At 44.6% G+C, this 17,916-nt stretch overlaps 1 protein-coding gene across 4 annotated transcripts in view; it reads right to left on the bottom strand.

Annotated features, from left to right (window-relative positions):
* Positions 1-10,479: 10,479 nt before the first annotated feature.
* Positions 10,480-17,916, bottom strand: part of OSBPL3 (oxysterol binding protein like 3) — a 257,656-nt gene continuing 250,219 nt past the window's right edge. For all 4 annotated transcript variants that reach the window (XM_087860961.1, XM_045793008.2, XM_045793012.2 and 1 more), the window contains one exon: positions 10,480-14,285. In XM_087860961.1, the coding sequence (XP_087717087.1) occupies positions 14,189-14,285 (97 nt within the window). In that variant the 3' untranslated portion in view covers positions 10,480-14,188. The remainder of the gene's footprint in view (positions 14,286-17,916) is intronic.

Genomic DNA, 17,916 nt, shown 5'->3' with positions numbered 1-17,916 from the left:
GTCCGGGACTGTGGAGCTTCCTGGTTATAGGACTTTAATGCTAAAACTGGGAAAGTTCTGGGCAAATCAACATAAGTTGGTGACCCTGGGTATTGGATTCCAGGTCCACTGCCCTCGTTGGTTTGCCAACATGCGGTTTCCACCTTGAAGTGTAGGACGGCTGCTCTGGTTTTCATCATTCTGTCTGTGTGCAGCCAGCAGGGAAGCAGAAGCCCCAGAAACTGCACATATCCCCTCTGCTCACAACTTTACAGTCAGGGTGCAGTCACACGGCCACACTGAGCGGGACTCTGGGAAACGTCATTAGCTGGTAACCAGGTGCCCAACCAAAACTTCTATTATGTTGGATTAAGAGGAGAATCAATGTCGTAGGGACATCTGGTAAACCGCCATCATACTGAGCAGATAATACTTCACAAGGCCCGCGTAGTCCATGAGCGTCTTCTGAGTGGTTTTCTGCGTAAGTTGTCATGCCAGTACCAGGCGACCATCTACATAGGTCCCAGCTGAGTGGAGCAGGGCTGGGTCTAGGACCCAAGGATGGACACTCACAGTGCTGTCAGTAGCTGATGAAACGGCCTGACATGACAATCTTAGGCACCAGGGCATGATCCATTTCTGGAAAATTGGAACTCTGGATATGTTTAGTGGCAGATGCTGAAATATATGCAGAGAGAATTTAGGCTGGAGAAACTGACCCCACAGAAGCCATGAGCAAGAGAAAGGGTGGTCAGGTGAGGACTGGTTGGTAATTGCAGGATGGCAGGCGGAATGGCTGAGACGCTTTCAGGAGGGTAAGTCACTGGCCCTTGAGGAGGAAAAGATAAGCTTCTTGATGGAAGTGGGTGGGATGCTGTATAATCTTCTAGTTTCATAAATACATTCCAGTTTCTAGAGGCCTGGGAATAAGGCTGCTCCTCCACCCCGGGTGACAACGTAATTTCCCTTCCCAAGTCGGGAAAGTGACAACAGGGTATGTTGGGCTTGTGTGTGTCTGTGTGGGTGCAGGGCCAAGCATGTGCATCCAGCGGGGGAAAAGCAAAACAGCTAAAAACGGCTACTGAGTAAGGACACCTGTCACTTCACGTATCAAGATGTGCAGAGGTAGGGCAGCTCCAGGAGGGTGATTCAGAGACCCGACGACATCACCCACAGCCCAGGCTCTGTCAGCTGTTTCTCGCGGCCACTCTCAGTCCCCTGGTACTGTCCTCAGGCTCGCCTTTTCCTGGTTCCAGGATGACTGCAGAAACAATCCACACAAGTGACAGTCCACGGCTGGAAGGGAGCCTGTCCTTATTTTATCCCTTTGTGAAACTGGAAAACATTTCTAAAGCTGCCAGTGGGTCCCCTCCCCGCCCCATCGCACCACCCAGGACTGCACCCCATGTCCCTTCCTAAGTCAGTCATTGGCCGGAGGAAGTATCGCCATATAGGCTTAGCCTGATCAAGAGGCTGGGCCAGGGATGGGCTTGGCCTCCTCTCAACACAAGGCTGCCCATATCCTAAAAGACCCGAGCTCTGTTAGTAAGTAAGGAGGAGGATGAACGGGTGACTTTGGGTAACAATCTCCGGTGTCTGATGCAGGAGGTGTGAAGGTCCGCTGATTCTCCTGGTCAGCCTCCTGGGGGCAGGCCGTGTCTTGTGAAATCACATTAAAGGCCTTAGCGTCAGGGTTAGAAACATAATTTTGCCACCTGCCACTTTCTGGAGTATTGATACATCAAAGGTCGTTTATAAATCAGTGTCTCAATTTACTGGTTCATAATGCAGCATGCACAAAATGTCTCTCCAATGGCTGGAATGACTTTGGCCGGAAGACACATGTTTATTATCCAGTAGAGAATAGCTAAATAGCCAAATTCATATCCAGAGAGTCTCTTGGTTGAGCATAACATCAAAGCAGGGGGTGCTGGATGTTGGGTGCCCTTCTACGTCTGTGCCACACACTTCCACGTTTCTTTCCCGTCGCCCACATTACTTTCTTTGCCTGGAACTCCCTTGTGCTTCACTGCGTAGAAATGCCCATTCAAAACAACTCAAGCATCCCATCTGTGAAATCCTCCCTGATCCCCATCCCAACAGATCCAAATCCCCTTTTGTGAAGTTTCCATAGGTGGCCAATATTCCTTCTAGGCTATATTTCTTCTCTCATTGTACTATAATTCTTAGTCATCTTTGTCTGTCCCATGGACAGCAGGGTGGTTCTTCTCAAACCTATCAGTATCTAGAAGAGTGGTTCTCAGACTTTGGTGTGTAGGAGAATCCCCAAATCGACACAAGCCTTTGTTTTTAAAAATCCTGGCCTCGGCTAAAATATAGCCCTCAACCCTACAGAAAAAAAGAAAACTGACTTCCTTTGTCATCTAAGCTTATCTCTAGCCCAATAAATTAGCAGAAGCAACCTCCAGCTGGCTTACACACAGTATCTCCTGTATCACGGATTGCAGATCACGGATTGTTCTTTGGCAGATCAAAGAACACGTTTACGGGCTGTAGTGCTAAATACATGCGTATTTTTCCGAACAGCTTTATGGAGATACGATTTCCACACAATAAAATTCCCCAAGTTAAAAAAAAATCATATTCTCAGGTCCTCTCCCCAGAGTCCAAGCCAGTAGGTCATGGACAGGAGCAGGAATCTGCATAGTACCTTGTGCCTCAGTGACCTGGAAGCTGGGGGTCTAGGCCACATTTTGGGAAACACTGGCCGGGGCCACGATCTTCCTTGCAGATGTTGCCCTAGTGCTGGAGAACTTGCGATGTACCAGCAAGGGGGCCTTTTTCTCAAGGGTGCTGAAGGGGCAGTCACAAATCTTTTCTAGAAACTTTTCCAAGGAAATCAACAAAATCTCCATTTCCCGCCCAAGTCCGCAGGGTTCAGCAGAAAGAGCCTGGACAGGGAGTCAGAACAGGAGTGTCCAACACAGAACCGTCCTCCAAAAGCTGTAGGTGCTCGAGCTGAGGCTGGCGGGGGGGAGGGAGCTGGGAGTCTGGTGGATGTGACGCAGAGCGTGCAGGGGTGCGAGACTGCATGGAGCTCAGCATAGCAGGACAGAACAGTGCACGCTGGGCAGTGATGAGAAGGTTTAGGGAAGTCAGAAGCCGGTGCATTTAATACTCATGTACGGAGCCCCGTAAAATAGTAAACACGGCCATTTGTTGACCCTCACTCTCCCCTGGACCCCAGGGTAAGCAATGACATCTATTCTGTGCTCTGTTTCTCACACTATTTGGTCTCAAGACCAAATAGGCTCTTAAAAACTCTATGCTCTCAAGAAAACCTTTATGCTCTTAAAAGTTACAGTGCTCCCCAGGAGCTTACATTTCTGTAGGTGTTATCTATGGATGTTCACTGTATGAGAAATTCAAACTGAGAAATTCAGAAATATGAATGTATTTAAAATACCAACAACGGGGGTGCCTGGGTGGCACAGCGGTTAAGCGTCTGCCTTCTGCTCAGGGCGTGATCCCGGCGTTATGGGATTGAGCCCCACATCGGGCTCCTCTGCTATGAGCCTGCTTGTTCCTCTCCCCCTCCCCCTGCTTGTGTTCCCTCTCTCGCTGGCTGTCTCTATCTCTGTCAAATAAATAAATAAAATCTTTAAAAAAATAAAATAAAATAAAATAAAATAAAATAAAATACCAACAACAAATCCACTATATGTTTACATAAAAACATCCTTTCAATGAAATAGAACTACAGTTTCCAAAACAAAAAATAAACCGAGGGAAGAACAGCATCGCTTTACATTTTTGCAAATATCCCTAATGTCTGGCTTAGAGGCAGACAGCTAGACATGGCATATCTGCTTCTGCATCGACCTGCTGCATTCTCATGGCTTGGAGCTTCTGGAAAAGTCCACTGTACACTCATGAGACAACAGAGTGAAAGACGCAAATAGTGTGCTAATATTATGGTGCAAACATGAAGCCTCGCACTTCCCTTGGGTGGGTCTTGAGGGCCCGCAGGGATGCCCAGAACACTTTCTGAGAACTGCTGGCTTAGAGGCTAAGAGCACCTGCATCGTGGCTTTATCAGGCAGGAGACGGTGCGTGTGAGCTCGTTACCTCACCTGGGTCTCAGTTTCCTCTTAGGTGAAGTGCAGATGCTAAAGGAGCCTTGAACTAGTGACTAACACAGAGGAAGCACTCAGCAAACGGCAGCAGCCAGTGACCCTCACAGCTGCCCAGGGGATTAACTCCAGTCTAGAACTGAGGAAGCAGATGCTCAGAGTAGCAGAGCCAGGGCTCAAACCCTAGCCTCCCGGACCCCAAAGTCTGGGCTTGTGATCGCTGTGTTACACACACGCCATGCTGAGGTGTTCTGAGTAGAGAAGGATTACAAAGAGAGTAATGATATGACCAGAGTTCAGAAAAACCACTCTGTTTGCAGCTTAGAGAATGAGTGGCAAGGGGTTGGGACGGCAGACGGGGGCTCTGTTTGCCAGGCAGGAACTGACAAGGGCCTCCCGAGGCAGGGGCAGTGGAGCTCAGGAAGAACTCCGCAGGTAGGCTGGCCAGGACTGGGTCCCCATGAGCGTGCGGGTGTGGGAGATGGTGGAGTCTAAAACCTCTCCTAGGGGGGCGCCTGGGTGGCACAGTCATTAAGCGTCTGCCTCTGGCTCAGGGCGTGATCCTGGCGTTCTGGGATCGAGCCCCATGTCAGGCTCCTCCGCTGGGAGCCTGCTTCTCCCTCTCCCACTCCCCTTGCTTGTGTTCCCTCTCTTGCTGGCTGTCTCTGTCAAATAAATAAATAAAATCTTAAAAAAACAAACAAACAAAAAACCTCTCCTGGGTTCTCACAGGACAAATCCCAGCGACTCCGTGTGACAACATATTCAGAGTATTGTCAACCAGAAGCCTGGGAGTCCAGGGTCGGTCCCCCAAGCATGGAGCACCCGGGTGGCTGACCATAGTTACATAGTCTCTGACCTGTCCACAGGTCCTACTGATACAGGGTTACCCCAAGTCCCCACTATAAAGCACATTTTTAGCATAAACTATCTGGCATGGCCAAGGTCCCAGGTATACCAAGCCACTCTTTGCAGGAGGGATATTCCAAAGGCTCAGAGGATGTCTCCCAGCAGATGGCCGAGGGCCAGTCTTGTCTTCGTTCATATGTGCAGGGTTTGAATAAGCCAAGCTGGCCTCACTGCCCTTTACCGCACACACAGCCTCCTTAAGAGTACCTCTTAGAAAAAAAATCACCACCTAAGTTTTTCACCAGCACACCCAAATCTGCTCTGTCCAGTGTTCCTTCTCTTAGTCATGGCAACTTAATCCTCCTAGTAGATCGGGCCATGAACTTGGATTTGTCCTTGACCTCTCTCCTTGTATAGGCCAAATCCAACTCGCCAGCCAATCTTACAGATTCTGCCCTCAAAATACAACCAGTTTCTTACTGCTTCCCTCAACCTCTGCTACTTTTGCCCTGGTCCCAACCACCGCCACCACTCTGGTCTGCGCTCCCTGGTTTTGCCTGCGCCGCCTAGTCTCCCCCAGTCAGAAGTCAAATCGTGTCATTCCTCTGCTCAAATTTCACTCAGAGTAGAAACCAAAGCCCTCTGACCCCAAATACCTCCCAGCGCTCGTCTGGACTTCCCCTCCTCCCCCCTGCACTCACCCACTCCTGAGCTCCACCCAGGACCCAAAACGTTCTCCTGCTTTTCCTCTGCACTACCTTCAAGTCCCTTCAAGTCCTGGCCCAGGTGAAACCCTCCCTCACCACTCCGTGTAACATGAAATAGCAATATCCTCGAGCTTTGCCTCCCCATGGTAATTGCGTGTCTGTCTCCACAACGCTTGCGTGTGTGTCACAACACACATTTGTCTGTTTCTGGCTCCTGTCTCCACCCCACCCTCTGCCCACCAGACTCTAAGCTCCAGACCAGAAACCTAATTTTTTTCTCTCTCTCCTGCATTCTGGATCATTGGCTGGGTGAAAGTGGGCAGGCAAAGGACCCTATCAACAGGCTTCGGGACTACTGGTCACTCGTGGATAATTTTGATTCCAGAAAAGCATGATGATTCAAAAGCAGACAGCTTTTTCTGAATATGCGACGTCATTCTTCCATGCAGCCAAACAGTTCCCACTTTCAGGATAAAACAGAAAAGAATGCTTTAGAGCAGATTCCGCAGCTTGTAGGTAAGCCCCTGGAGGGCAGGGACAGTGTCCCGCATATGCTTGGTGTTCATGAACATCTGTCCATCGACCAGAGAACGTTCCACCTATTCTTGAGATCGCAAAGTGGCAGCACAGAGAGAAACTTAAGGATAATCTGTCCACTCGCTGTCGGGCTAAATGAGATTTGTAGAGGGTAAGCTACTTACCTAAGGTCTCACCACTAACTAGAATCAGGTTTCCCAAGTCCCATCCCACGGTTCTCCCCATCCCTGAACTGCGTGTCAGCTTCAAAGACCTGATGAAACCTTTGGAGAACAAGCTCCTAATATGTGGAAGGGACAAGGATGTCGGGGACACATTGTTTGCATCTCATTCTGTAGCAGAAGGAGCTAGATTCGGACAAGTCAGCAGTATGTCACCATATCCCTGGACCGTTATGACTAGTTGTGAGAGCTGGGTCAAGTTGCTTAACTTCTGGTCCTCAGTGAATTCATCTGTTAAATGGGGATGGCCTAAATGGCACTGTGGTGTGGCCTCCGCAGCGGGGTTGTGACACTGTGACCCACACTGTAACTCGCGCGTCAGGAAGATACAGTGCTTCCATCTTGTCTCTATCTGATCTGGTCTCCCGCATGAGCCCTCGCCTATTGATTAGCAAGAAAAAAACTAACTCAAGATCCAATTTTGTTTAAAACTTAAGTCTAAATGGGTACAGAATTTCAGTATGAGACAATGAGAAAGTTCTGAACCTGGGTCGTGGCGATGGTCCCATAACAACGCGAGTGCACTCGAAGCCACTGAACTGTACACTTACAAATAGTTAAAATGGTAAATTTTCATGTATATTTTACCACAATAAAAAATTAAAATAAGAAAACTTAGTCTATTCAGATAATTTGGACACTCTGCTCCGGTAATGCTTTGTCACTTCTAGAAAAATGCTCAACCCCTCAGATTTCTCAGGCTGGGCCTCACTTTCTCTCCCTGTGTTTGGATATACGGGTGACGGAGACACTGGAGGTGGCGGCTTAGCCTTCTTCAGTCCCTTCAGTGCTGTCTGCTAGCACTCCCCACCCTTTACCTCATGACTCCAGGCTGAGGAAACCCCAGATACTGTGACACATCAAAAATTTCACTGTGATATTAGTTGGGAAGCAGTGCTTTGGCTTAACAGGCATGGAGAGGAACTAAGAGTCATACGTGGCACGTCTCCCCACCCCCAGCCTTAGCCTTCCCTGTCACCAAGCCCTCTTGCTCTCTTCACTGTCTGAGGTCTATCCCTCCTCTCAGCGTACCTCCGCGAGGCCCCATCACCTCTCCCCTCATCACTTGGGTGTCCTCTATATAGCGCCTTCTTACCACACTGGTTGTTGACCAACCTACTGGCTTCCCACTAGACCAGAAGCCCCTCAAGGTGGAGACTGTGTATTCCCAGCGTCTGCGACCACTCCTGGCTTGGCAAATGTTTTTCAAAGAATCCATCACAGCAGCTGCTGGCTGCCAGCTGTATGCAAGCACCTTTCAGAGTACCCATGAGGTGTCACAGGGAAAGAGATGACAAGGCTCTTATCTTTACATTTCTAAGATGGTACAAAAGCAATAACAACATTTCATGAAAAGAAACATAGTTATTACCAACACAGAACAATCATAAAATTAGAAGTTGGTGTCCCAGCTCAGTGGTGAGCAAATGCTGAACAGAGTATGTGGGGCTGTCTGGGAAGTGTGCGTGTGTGTAAGTGTGTGTATGTGTGTGTGTAAAATTACCACCAGCACATTATTCAAATTTGATAATCACTGCTAAAGTTGATATATCTTTCCTAGTCTGGTATCTGTTTAAATTATGGAATTGAATAAACAAGAGAGACTGCCCTTAGCTCATCAAAAATTTGACAACCGGGGGCGCCTGGGTGGCACAGCGGTTGGGTGTCTGCCTTTGGCTCAGGGCGTGATCCCGGCGTTACGGGATCGAGCCCCACATCAGGCTCCTCCGCTATGAGCCTGCTTCTTCCTCTCCCAATCCCCCTGCTTGTGTTCCCTCTCTCGTTGGCTGTCTCTATCTCTGTCGAATAAATAAGTAAAATCTTTAAAAAAAAAAAATTGACAACCGTATCAGAGAACCAGAGGTTTGTTTTGTTTTCATTTTGTTTTTTAAAGCACAGTTAATCATAATTCATCCTAGGTAAAATAACTGTGAGCCAAAATCATTTAACATATTCTATCTCCCCAAAAGGAAAAAAAAAAAAAGGCTCTTAAGCCTATTTACTTACTGAAGATTCCTCTGAAAGCCCAGACATGAACCAGCATGAACTCCTTCAGTCAATATAAGATCCAGGTGCTTGTTCTTCTGTTCGCCGCCCCTCCCTGCTGTGGGGGCTGAGCCCCAAGAGCAGCGCTGAAGGTTCTGGGCTTACCTGGGTTCCGCCACCAGGACAGAGGCCAGAGGAGACAGAGATTGGGATAGTTCTTCCTTCCTCTGGGTTGGATTTTCCAGCAGAGGCCTGACGTCCCTCCACTACGGCTTCCGATGGCCCTTCCCCCTCTTTGAAGCTCCAGCTGCTTCCAGGACGGTGGTAACAACTTCCTGCTGTTGCTAATATGCCTTCACCTTGCGAGAAACCCGCAAGTAGCCCCTTCATTTTCCTCTCTTGAACTACCGGAGTTAGAATCTGTTTCCTGCAGGGACCCCAACTCCTAAGTCCGTGAAAAGAAACCCTTGTCTGGGTGTGGAGGACGGTGATGTCCTGATTTGTGGGTTTCTGATGGCCATCAATCACGTTCGTGCTGGTATTCCACCGGTATTGACGGGACTTTGGAATATAGGTGAGGTTTGGTGGGGTGAGGTCCAGAGCCCATGACCGAGAAAGAATTCTTGAGATATCTTTGGTGCAAAAGGGTGGCTTATTAAAGCACAGGGACAGGACCCGAGGGCAGAAAGAGCTGCTGCCCCGGGTTGTGAGGGGCGGCTGATTATATACTATGGGGTTGGGGGAGGTAAGGGAAAAGGGAGGTTTCAAAAGGACTTTCATATGGTAAAGAGGACCTACAGCACACCTGAGGCCTTACCATTGTCCAGTTAAGGTTGTTTGCCCCTCTAGTGAGGCATTAACAGAAAGATAGTTGGGAGCTTCCTGGAGGAACATTACCCTCTGACCCCTTCAAATATCTGTCAACGGGCTGCAGATTATAAGGACATTTAATTGTATTTACATTCCCTTCTGGAAGCTAGACCATTGACAGAAATGCTTTGTTCTTGTCAAGTGCTAAGGCTTTTGTAAACGGGGAGAGACTCCTGTCTTGCAGTATTATGATCTCTATCTGTTTTTCCTTTAGGGCAGCCAGGAGTGCCTGAGGAATGTTACATATATCCCATGGGGTGGGGGGTTGCGAGGTGTCAGCTTCTGCTTTGTCCTCAGCTTGCCTTCTGTTTCCTCATCAGTATGACTAGAAAATTATATGACTAAGTTTGTAAACCAATGGCCTAGAACTGTACCTTCAAATTTGATGGCCTCCTCAAAGTTGACACCTTAGGATGCTTTAAGACATTTCAGCAATGGCCAACATGTTAGATAGTCTGAGGTTGCTTGTTAAGATTTCCTTTAGTGTTCATAACCCTTTATTTTGAATAATGTTGGAAAATGGTCCTTCTCTGATGGCAGATTTGATTCAGATCAACAGGCAATATCAACAACACATCTTTGAAAACTGGCAAGAATTTCATTATGTTTCTATGCAAATTTCACTGAGTATCCTCAAAATGTCTTTTATAGCTTATTTTTCTTTTCTTTGAAGCCAGGATCCAATCAAGTTTTATAAATTGCTTTTGGTTGTCTCTTTAAGTGTTTTTAGGGATACAGAGATGTGAGTTTATGCACATAATTCTGCGATCCAGTGTCTGTGTACCATGATAAATATGTCAACAAATCAGATGGGTCTTTAGTGAAGGCTAAGAGTGTTCCTGGCATTGCAAAGGACGTAACTTGCATGTGGGAGGAGGAGATGACTCAGTCATTCATAAGGGCCATTAAATTGGTATGAGCAGTCAGCATTTTCCTCTTTCATGTTAGGGCACACACAACATCCTCTTTCCACAGTATGATGGGGCAAACTCACGGCATTCCTTGGGGGCTGTCTGGGGCTCCAGGTGCACCTCCTAAGGGCTGAGGGACCTACATTTGTAGTTTGGCAACTTTATGTCTTCCCAGTTTATGTCCCAGGCTTTTCTTATTTCAAATCTCTATCACTTTGGATAACCAGGCATGTTTCTTCCTCAAAAGAGCCTAGCTTAGCATTCCACTCCCCTTGAGCAGTCACTAATACCCATTAACCTGGAAAAACAAAGACAAAGGTGGCCCTTTTTCCGTGTTGTTTATTCACCATCAACTAGCTACATGAGGGGGATAAACAAATTAGTACGAACTTTTTGGGGAGAATGGGGTATATGGATGGAAGGGTGGGATTTAAACAGAAAATAATCTTATACACAGCTAGATAGATTTACAGACATCCTTTTAAAAAAAAATAGTATCCTCTGAGGGTAATGGAGGAAGATAAAATCATCATGAATAAAATAAATTAGCAACTTATCATTGCATAACCCAAAACAAAAGTCTCAGGAAATGGTTTGCATTTTCTGTCATGATTTACAGATACTCATGTGATAAATATTTCCAACACAGAAAAATAAAGACTAACACCAAGTAACAGATTTATACAATGCAGAGGGAAGTCGAGCGCATGAAAATAGCTATCATCTGGTAGCAAAAATAGATTTATGCCGATGTTAATATCAAAATTAAAGACATTCGAATAAATTATGCCAATACACTGGAACTATTGTTCCTAACATCATAAGTACAACTTTATTGCTCCTACTCATAACTAAAAGGTCGGAGAAAATTCTATGATAGCTTGAGGGCATAATATAACTCATTGAATATGTGGTAGGCCTACAACAAGGTTCAATAGCCAAATAAAAACTTAACTCTTTTTTTTTTTTTTTTTAGTGTTGACACTGTTTATGGTAGAACAAGACCACTCATCATAAATCTGGAAAATATAGATGAGGGAGACAGTCCTTGAAGCCCAAGCAAGTGATTTACTGGAAGTAATTAAAAGTAGAATATGAGAAAAGCAGCAGTTCACATGAAGTAAACATTAATAGATTTTTTTTAGCTTGTGTGTTTTTCTCTTCCCGGGAGTCCCACGGGAAGCACACAAAGACTGTGGGCTACTGGGGTGCTCCAGGGACTTGAGGGAGAACTGGACTGTTGTCCTAAAGTGAACTCTGGCTGTTCAGTTACTACGGGAACCAGCCTGACTCCTGGGAGGTAAAGGGCACGGAGAGCCGCACTGGGATTCTGATAACATTTGACTCAGGGAAATACCAGCCTCTGCTCTGGGGCCTGCACTGGGAAGGGATCTGCTACCAGGCCACACTGGAGGCTGCTGGACTCTTCCAGAATGATCTCCTGCAGCTTGGGGTAATCGATAGTGGCCACAGAAACGTGTGAAGTACAAGGTGGTCGACTGCACAGAGTCCCGTTTCCAGGAATATATATGTGATTCACCATCAATTCAGGATAGAATAATCAGGAAGAAAATGGAGGTTAGAGGACATATCTCAGATGGCGTGGTGATCGCAATTATTGAATTGGGATTTTCAAAGTCCAGAAAGTTAAATTCTATGTCCATTCTTCCCAAAGAATGCCAAATTTCTGGGGGGGGGGTTGTCTTAAAAATAGAAAATGCCCTTGAGCTAGTTACAAATGAGCTTTTGAGAATAGGGACTGAAGGAAAAAAGAAGCCATTTCCCCCTCAAGGTAGTTTTAAGACTATTGTAACAGGATGCATTACTGAGCTGTTTAAATTTCAGAAACGTCCTATAGAGGGCTGGTACTGACAAGTAGCTTTTTAAATTTGCATACAGTTCTGCATCCTACTCTAATTTATCTCCATTTCCATCTCAAATAAGATGACTAGGAAGGCGGCATTTGGTCCATTTAGCCTTGTGATTCCAAAATAAAGCATAAGGTCAACTGAAGTAACAGCAGTGGGACAATTAGAAAACTTCCAGATGCTGTACGACAAAGCTACAGCCGTTCAGGCTGCTTGTCTTGGTTTTGTTGTGGTGAGTTTTTTTCTTTGTTTCTTTGTCTTGTTTGAGCCAGCTTCCGGAGGAGGCCTATTAGAAGTCAACACTGCTAAAAGCCTGCATTTTCCTTCATAATGTGAAAACTAGATTTGGTTTCCCTTGAGTATCCTTAAATCTACAGCTGGCTTCTTCCTGTCTGCGAGGAGAATTTGGATACACGCTTGAAAAGAAAAGAACAAAGCACATACCAAAGAATTTGACTGTGTCATCTAAACTGCTTAGAAATGGAAATGATATTCACACTGTACTCATCTTGACTTCTTGATATGGAAGGAATGAATGTAATATTTAATGAGCCATTTATTGTTTTCAAATGCTAATCACTTGCAGATTCCAAAAGGCTACTGACCCACTTTAAATAACTGTCCATTTTGAAAATGCGATGCTGTCCAACTACTGGGTCATTTGGTGTGACACTGAAAATAATCATGCGTTCTTTTTTCCCCCATTAGTTATTCTACTTTTCACTCATAGAATTCTACACGCTCTGAAATTATTTAAATATCTGTAAGTGTTTTCTGGAGAACTCTTTTTACTACACCATTATACTCGCTATTCCATAGGACTGTTATGGACGTGAGAGTAAAAGGCTCAAAAATTGGGCTTTGGTTTTAATCTAATCTGGGCAGAAGTTGGCATTACTTTGATAACACACTTCAACTACTGCACAAATTGTAGTATTGTACTTTAAAGTACCATATTTAAAAAGACAAAGTTTCCCCTTTTAGTAGTTACAATCTGTATTATTTAAAACTGCTGCAAAACTCACAAGAGTGAAATGAGTCAGAAGAAAGTGTAGGAAAGAGATAAGACAACGCTCTATCAGAACACAACACAAAGGAAGAACATCAATTCTCTACATTTGTCTATAAGGCAGATGGTCGAACTTTTTATACAAGATCTAAAATATGGTGTTATTAAGAGGTAGAAAATACCAAAACAGTATTTAAGAAAAACTTGTTATTTAAAATAATCAGTTATTTTGCCAAACTTTTAGAAAGTCAAACTGTTGTGTAGAATGCACGGTATGTTTTACGCTAACCTGGCACAGTCCATACTCAGCAGAGCTATGGTGAAGGGTGGGGAACCTAGGGATGGGAGTGGGAAGCAGAAAACAGTTTAACTTGTCAAGAGTTCGGTTCTCACTAAGGAGAAATTTCTGTGTCTCTGGGATGCCATAGGAGCATTTAATTAATGGGAATTTCCCAGATGGAGGACAATTTCTGTGAGTAACAGGGTACACCTTTGCACATAAGGCAACACACCCCTAGGGAGGGATGAGCCCAAATGCTTCCTCCATTTCAGGAAGGTGCCATATCTATCTGATATAGAAACATACATTCCAGTAATCTTATGCCAGCCTCCCAACCACCAAAATGCAAATGCAAACATTCTTCAGACTCCAGCACCAGCAGAATTGTTCTGGATGAGCAAGTCAAGAGCTGTTGGAGGCAAAAAGAGATCTGAGCTACCAAATTAAACTTGGGTAGCTTACGCATGAGTGAGTAACCCTGGGTATTCGTAGTTCTTAACGCACCTGGGAGAGAGAAATTTTTTTCTCCAACACAATTTTATAAGGCATGAATTTAATTTGAATTTTCCTAACCTTTGGAAAATTAGTGTTAAAGCTGCTTTTTTAACCCACACGTTAACATTCAATCTTTCGTTTTTATTAAATAGTTTATATAGAAAATGAAATATCAAGGTGTTCTACATTCATATAAACAATCATGACAACATTTGAAATTGTAAAGAAACCTATTGAAGAAAATACATACTTAAATACTTACAATGCTAAGCTAAGCACAGGTGATCACTCTAAATTTCTTTTAAACACATAGACACAGGTTTGTGGCTTCAGAAAGCAAACACGGGAGAAGTATAAGGGTGTATCAATCTTTTTTCCTTTTTCACCATAAGACAGGATGGTCCAGTTTGGAAAAACCAAGATCTTTTCTAAGTTCCAAATAGGTGCCATTGCTCACCCAGGAGTCATCGCTGGATTTCCTGTGAAAGATAAAAGAATTTCTTGAAGGCTATTGAAAATATTGTCATATTCACTCTTTCCCTTTCCCTCTTTTCTTCTCCCCACCCCGGGCCTGGCTGTCATTCTCACGTGCATTCAATATCTGTGACAGTCTCATACGGGGACTGAGGGAGGAGGAAGCCCAGAAACCATTTTGTTACTCCTGACTTCGGCTTCTCAAACTTAGAGGCTGTGAAAAAGGGTGCTTCTGAGAGAAGCATGGACAAGGAAGAATCTGTCATACACGGCTGGCATGCGGCCACCACCTTGGGTGTGACTGTGTGGAAGCTACAAACCGACCAGGTTGTTCACATCAAGTTATAAGTTAGCGTGAAAAACAAAAGGAATTGGAAGACATAAAAGTCAGGAGAGAACAGCCTTGGTTCACTCTTCTTTGAATAGATAATATATGAAATAGATAAAAATGTAAAAGGTCCAGAAGGATGGAGAGCTTTCCTTCTGTTCCTATCTCCCAGACTGCCAGTCCTTTTTCTTCAGAAGCAACAATCTTATAAGCTTCATTCTTTCAGAGAACTTTCATGCATGTGTGAGCATGCGTCGTGAGCATGCGTCGTGAGCATGCGTCGTGAGCATGCGTCGTGAGCATGCGTCGTGAGCATGCGTCGTGAGCATGCGTTCTCACACGTACACACTCCACCCCCTCCCATTTTTTACACCATGACAGCCCTGTATGGCATCCTCCCCCTTGAGTTTTTGACATAACAGGATCTACTGGAGATCATTTTCCATTGTCACAATAAGGTCAGCAAACCATAGCCCAAGGGCCACATCCTGCCTTCTGCCTATCTTTGTATTCTTTTTTTTTTTAAATTGAAGCATAATTAACATACAGTGTTATATTAGTTTTAGGTGTACAACATTCTTGATCGAACAATTCTGTATATGTCATTATATCAGTGCTCACCACAAAAAGTGTAGTCACCATCTGCCACCACACGGTATTATAATATTGACTATGTTCCCTGTGCTGTGTTTGTCATCCCTGTGACTTATTTATAGTAGACCCCCTTTCATCTTAATCCCTTTTTATTGGGGCACCGCCATGCCCGTTTGCTTAACTATCGTCTATAGCTGCTGTTACGCTGCACAGTGGGCTTGGGTAATTACCACTAAGACCTTACGGCCTGCAAAGCTAACGATATTTACCATTCGTCTTTTATAGGAAAAGTTTGGTGACTCTGGCCATGGGGAATCCTGATTTCTTTTTTAAACAGTTGCATGATATTCCATTGTAGAAATGGACCACAATGTAGCAGGTGCCCTGCTGCTGAGCCTTTAGGAGGTCGTTTTTAATCTCTAGCTATCACGGACATATGTAAATAATAATATGATAGACATACAACAATATGTAATTTTGTATACGCGTGAGTGCAGTTACACTGAAAATTCCTGTAAGTAGAACTGCTCTGTCAAAGAGTGTGTGCATTTGCAATTTTGTCCGATATTTCAGATGTTTTAGAAGCAAAAGTGGAGAGTCCCAAGCTCTCGGGGACATAGATTTTTGTCACACTGTTTCCCTCTTCTATTAAAGGGATGTGTCTAAAATGAGCCCATCTGCCTGTCAGACACTTTATTACGACACAGAGGAGCCCGGCTCTGTCCCAACTGTAGTTTCCACTTGGAATTCCCGCTGACGCTTTCCTTGTTCCCATGTGCTTCTCGGGCACGTCTGCCAGGACCACTAGTGCTGAGGATTCTTGCCTTTCCTCCAGCTCTTTATTTGCCACATCCGATACTCTGATAATTTCACAGACAATGCAGAGGAAAAAGAGGCATGGCCACCTGGCTGCAACCGTGTTCGGTCTTTTTTTGTTCCATTCTAGATGATCACAACAAAAGCCTACGTAATGTTTTATATTTTGCATTTAAATGTTAATTAATTTCCCATAGAGCTCCACAGATTTTGTGAAGTCATTTCTTAAAAAAGATTTTATTTTTTATCTGAGAAAGAGAGAATGAGATGGGGGAGGGTCAGAGGGAGAAGCAGACTCCCTGCTGAGGAGGGGGCCGATGTGGGACTCGTTCCTGGGACTCCGGGATCTTGACCTGAGCCGAAGGCAGACGCTTAACCAACTGAGCCACCCGGGTGCCCCTGTGAACTCATTTTTGATGCTTTCACATTAGGTCTAACTGATGAATATTCCTACCTAGTTCTGGAGACAGCTTAGTTACCCACAAGTTTTAATGATCCTAAAAAATACTGCAGTGAACATCTTTATAAATGTAGATTTCCCTTGTTTAAAAATGACACCAGATGATTTATGAAAGAGAAAAAAGAATTGGCCTACTTAAGGGTATATGTGTATATCTATCAGTTGATCAGTTAATCAATGGATCACTCTGTTCATCTATCCATTTATCTAGGGGGCGCCTGGGTGGCTCAGTCGTTAAGCGTCTGCCTTTGGCTCAGGGCGTGATCCCGGCGTTCTGGGATCGAGCCCCACATCAGGCTCCTCCGCTGGGAGCCTGCTTCTTCCTCTCCCACTGCCCCTGCTTGTGTTCCCTCTTTCGCTGGCTGTCTCTATCTCTGTCAAATAAATAAATAAAATCTTAAAAAAAAAAAAAATCATCTGCCTTTGGCTCAGGTCGTGATCCCAGGGTCCTGGGATGGAGCCCTGCGTCAGGCTCTTTGCTCTGCAGGGAGCCTGCTTCTCCCTTTCCCTTTGCCCCTGCTTGTGTTCCCTCTCTGTCAGAGAAATAAATAAAATCTTAAAAAAAAAAATCTATTTATCTATCTCTTGCCTTTTAAAAAAATAGTTTGAGGTGTCTTGTTTTTAAAATATTTAAATGCAACCAATGAATCATTGAACATTATATGTTGGCTAATTGAAAATAATTGAATAAAAATAAAAATAAAATATTTAAACAAAGTTATGAATATTTTGGGATGAAACTCTGGCTAGTTGAATGATCTTCATCTGCTTGTAACCTGAGTTTGTGGAAATGATCAGAAGGGATCTGACAAAATCCACATTGACTCTAGGGGAAAAAAGCATTATATTTTGGGGATAAAACATTACTTGGTGCTATTTTGCCGTTCTGGAATACACACTTTATTGCTGTTGCTGCTGCTAGATTAGTAGCTAATTCCTGTTGTCCATTAAAACACGATACCCCCCCCCCCCAAAACCCCCCAGACAACAAAACCCTGGCTGCTCTGAAAGTAAGACTGGGGTGGAATGGGTAGGGCAAGAATCTGCCGCTTTTCTACGTGGACCTGGTTCAATGCTTTTTTTTTTTTTTTTTTTTTTTTTTTTTTTTTTTTTTAATGAACAAACAAAAAAGCCCCTAAAACCGTACAGAGCCTTAGCATGTAGGCAAGAGGGCCAGGCCCCAGTCCAGGACATTTCACTGGGACCCTCTGCAGATCTTCTATGTTCCCGGGCCTCTGTTTCTCTTCTCAGTTCATATGAAAGAGGGGGTGAAGGGCTGATGACCTCTAATGCCCCTTCTAAATCCTTAAGTCTACTTTTGACAAGATCTGTAACAGCAAGTTATTCTAAAATGAATAATAAATGTTCCAAATCCAAACTGAAGTGTTTTGGAACTTCTGCAAAACAAGCATTAGACCACTTGCACGTTCCATGTTTC

Source organism: Ursus americanus, chromosome 3 (assembly GCF_024610735.1).
Source record: "Ursus americanus isolate L20-20 chromosome 3, mUrsAme1.1.p, whole genome shotgun sequence".
NCBI lineage: Eukaryota > Metazoa > Chordata > Mammalia > Carnivora > Ursidae > Ursus > Ursus americanus.
The sequence above is the reverse complement of the archived record's forward strand: the minus strand, read 5'-3'. Positions and strand labels throughout refer to the sequence as shown.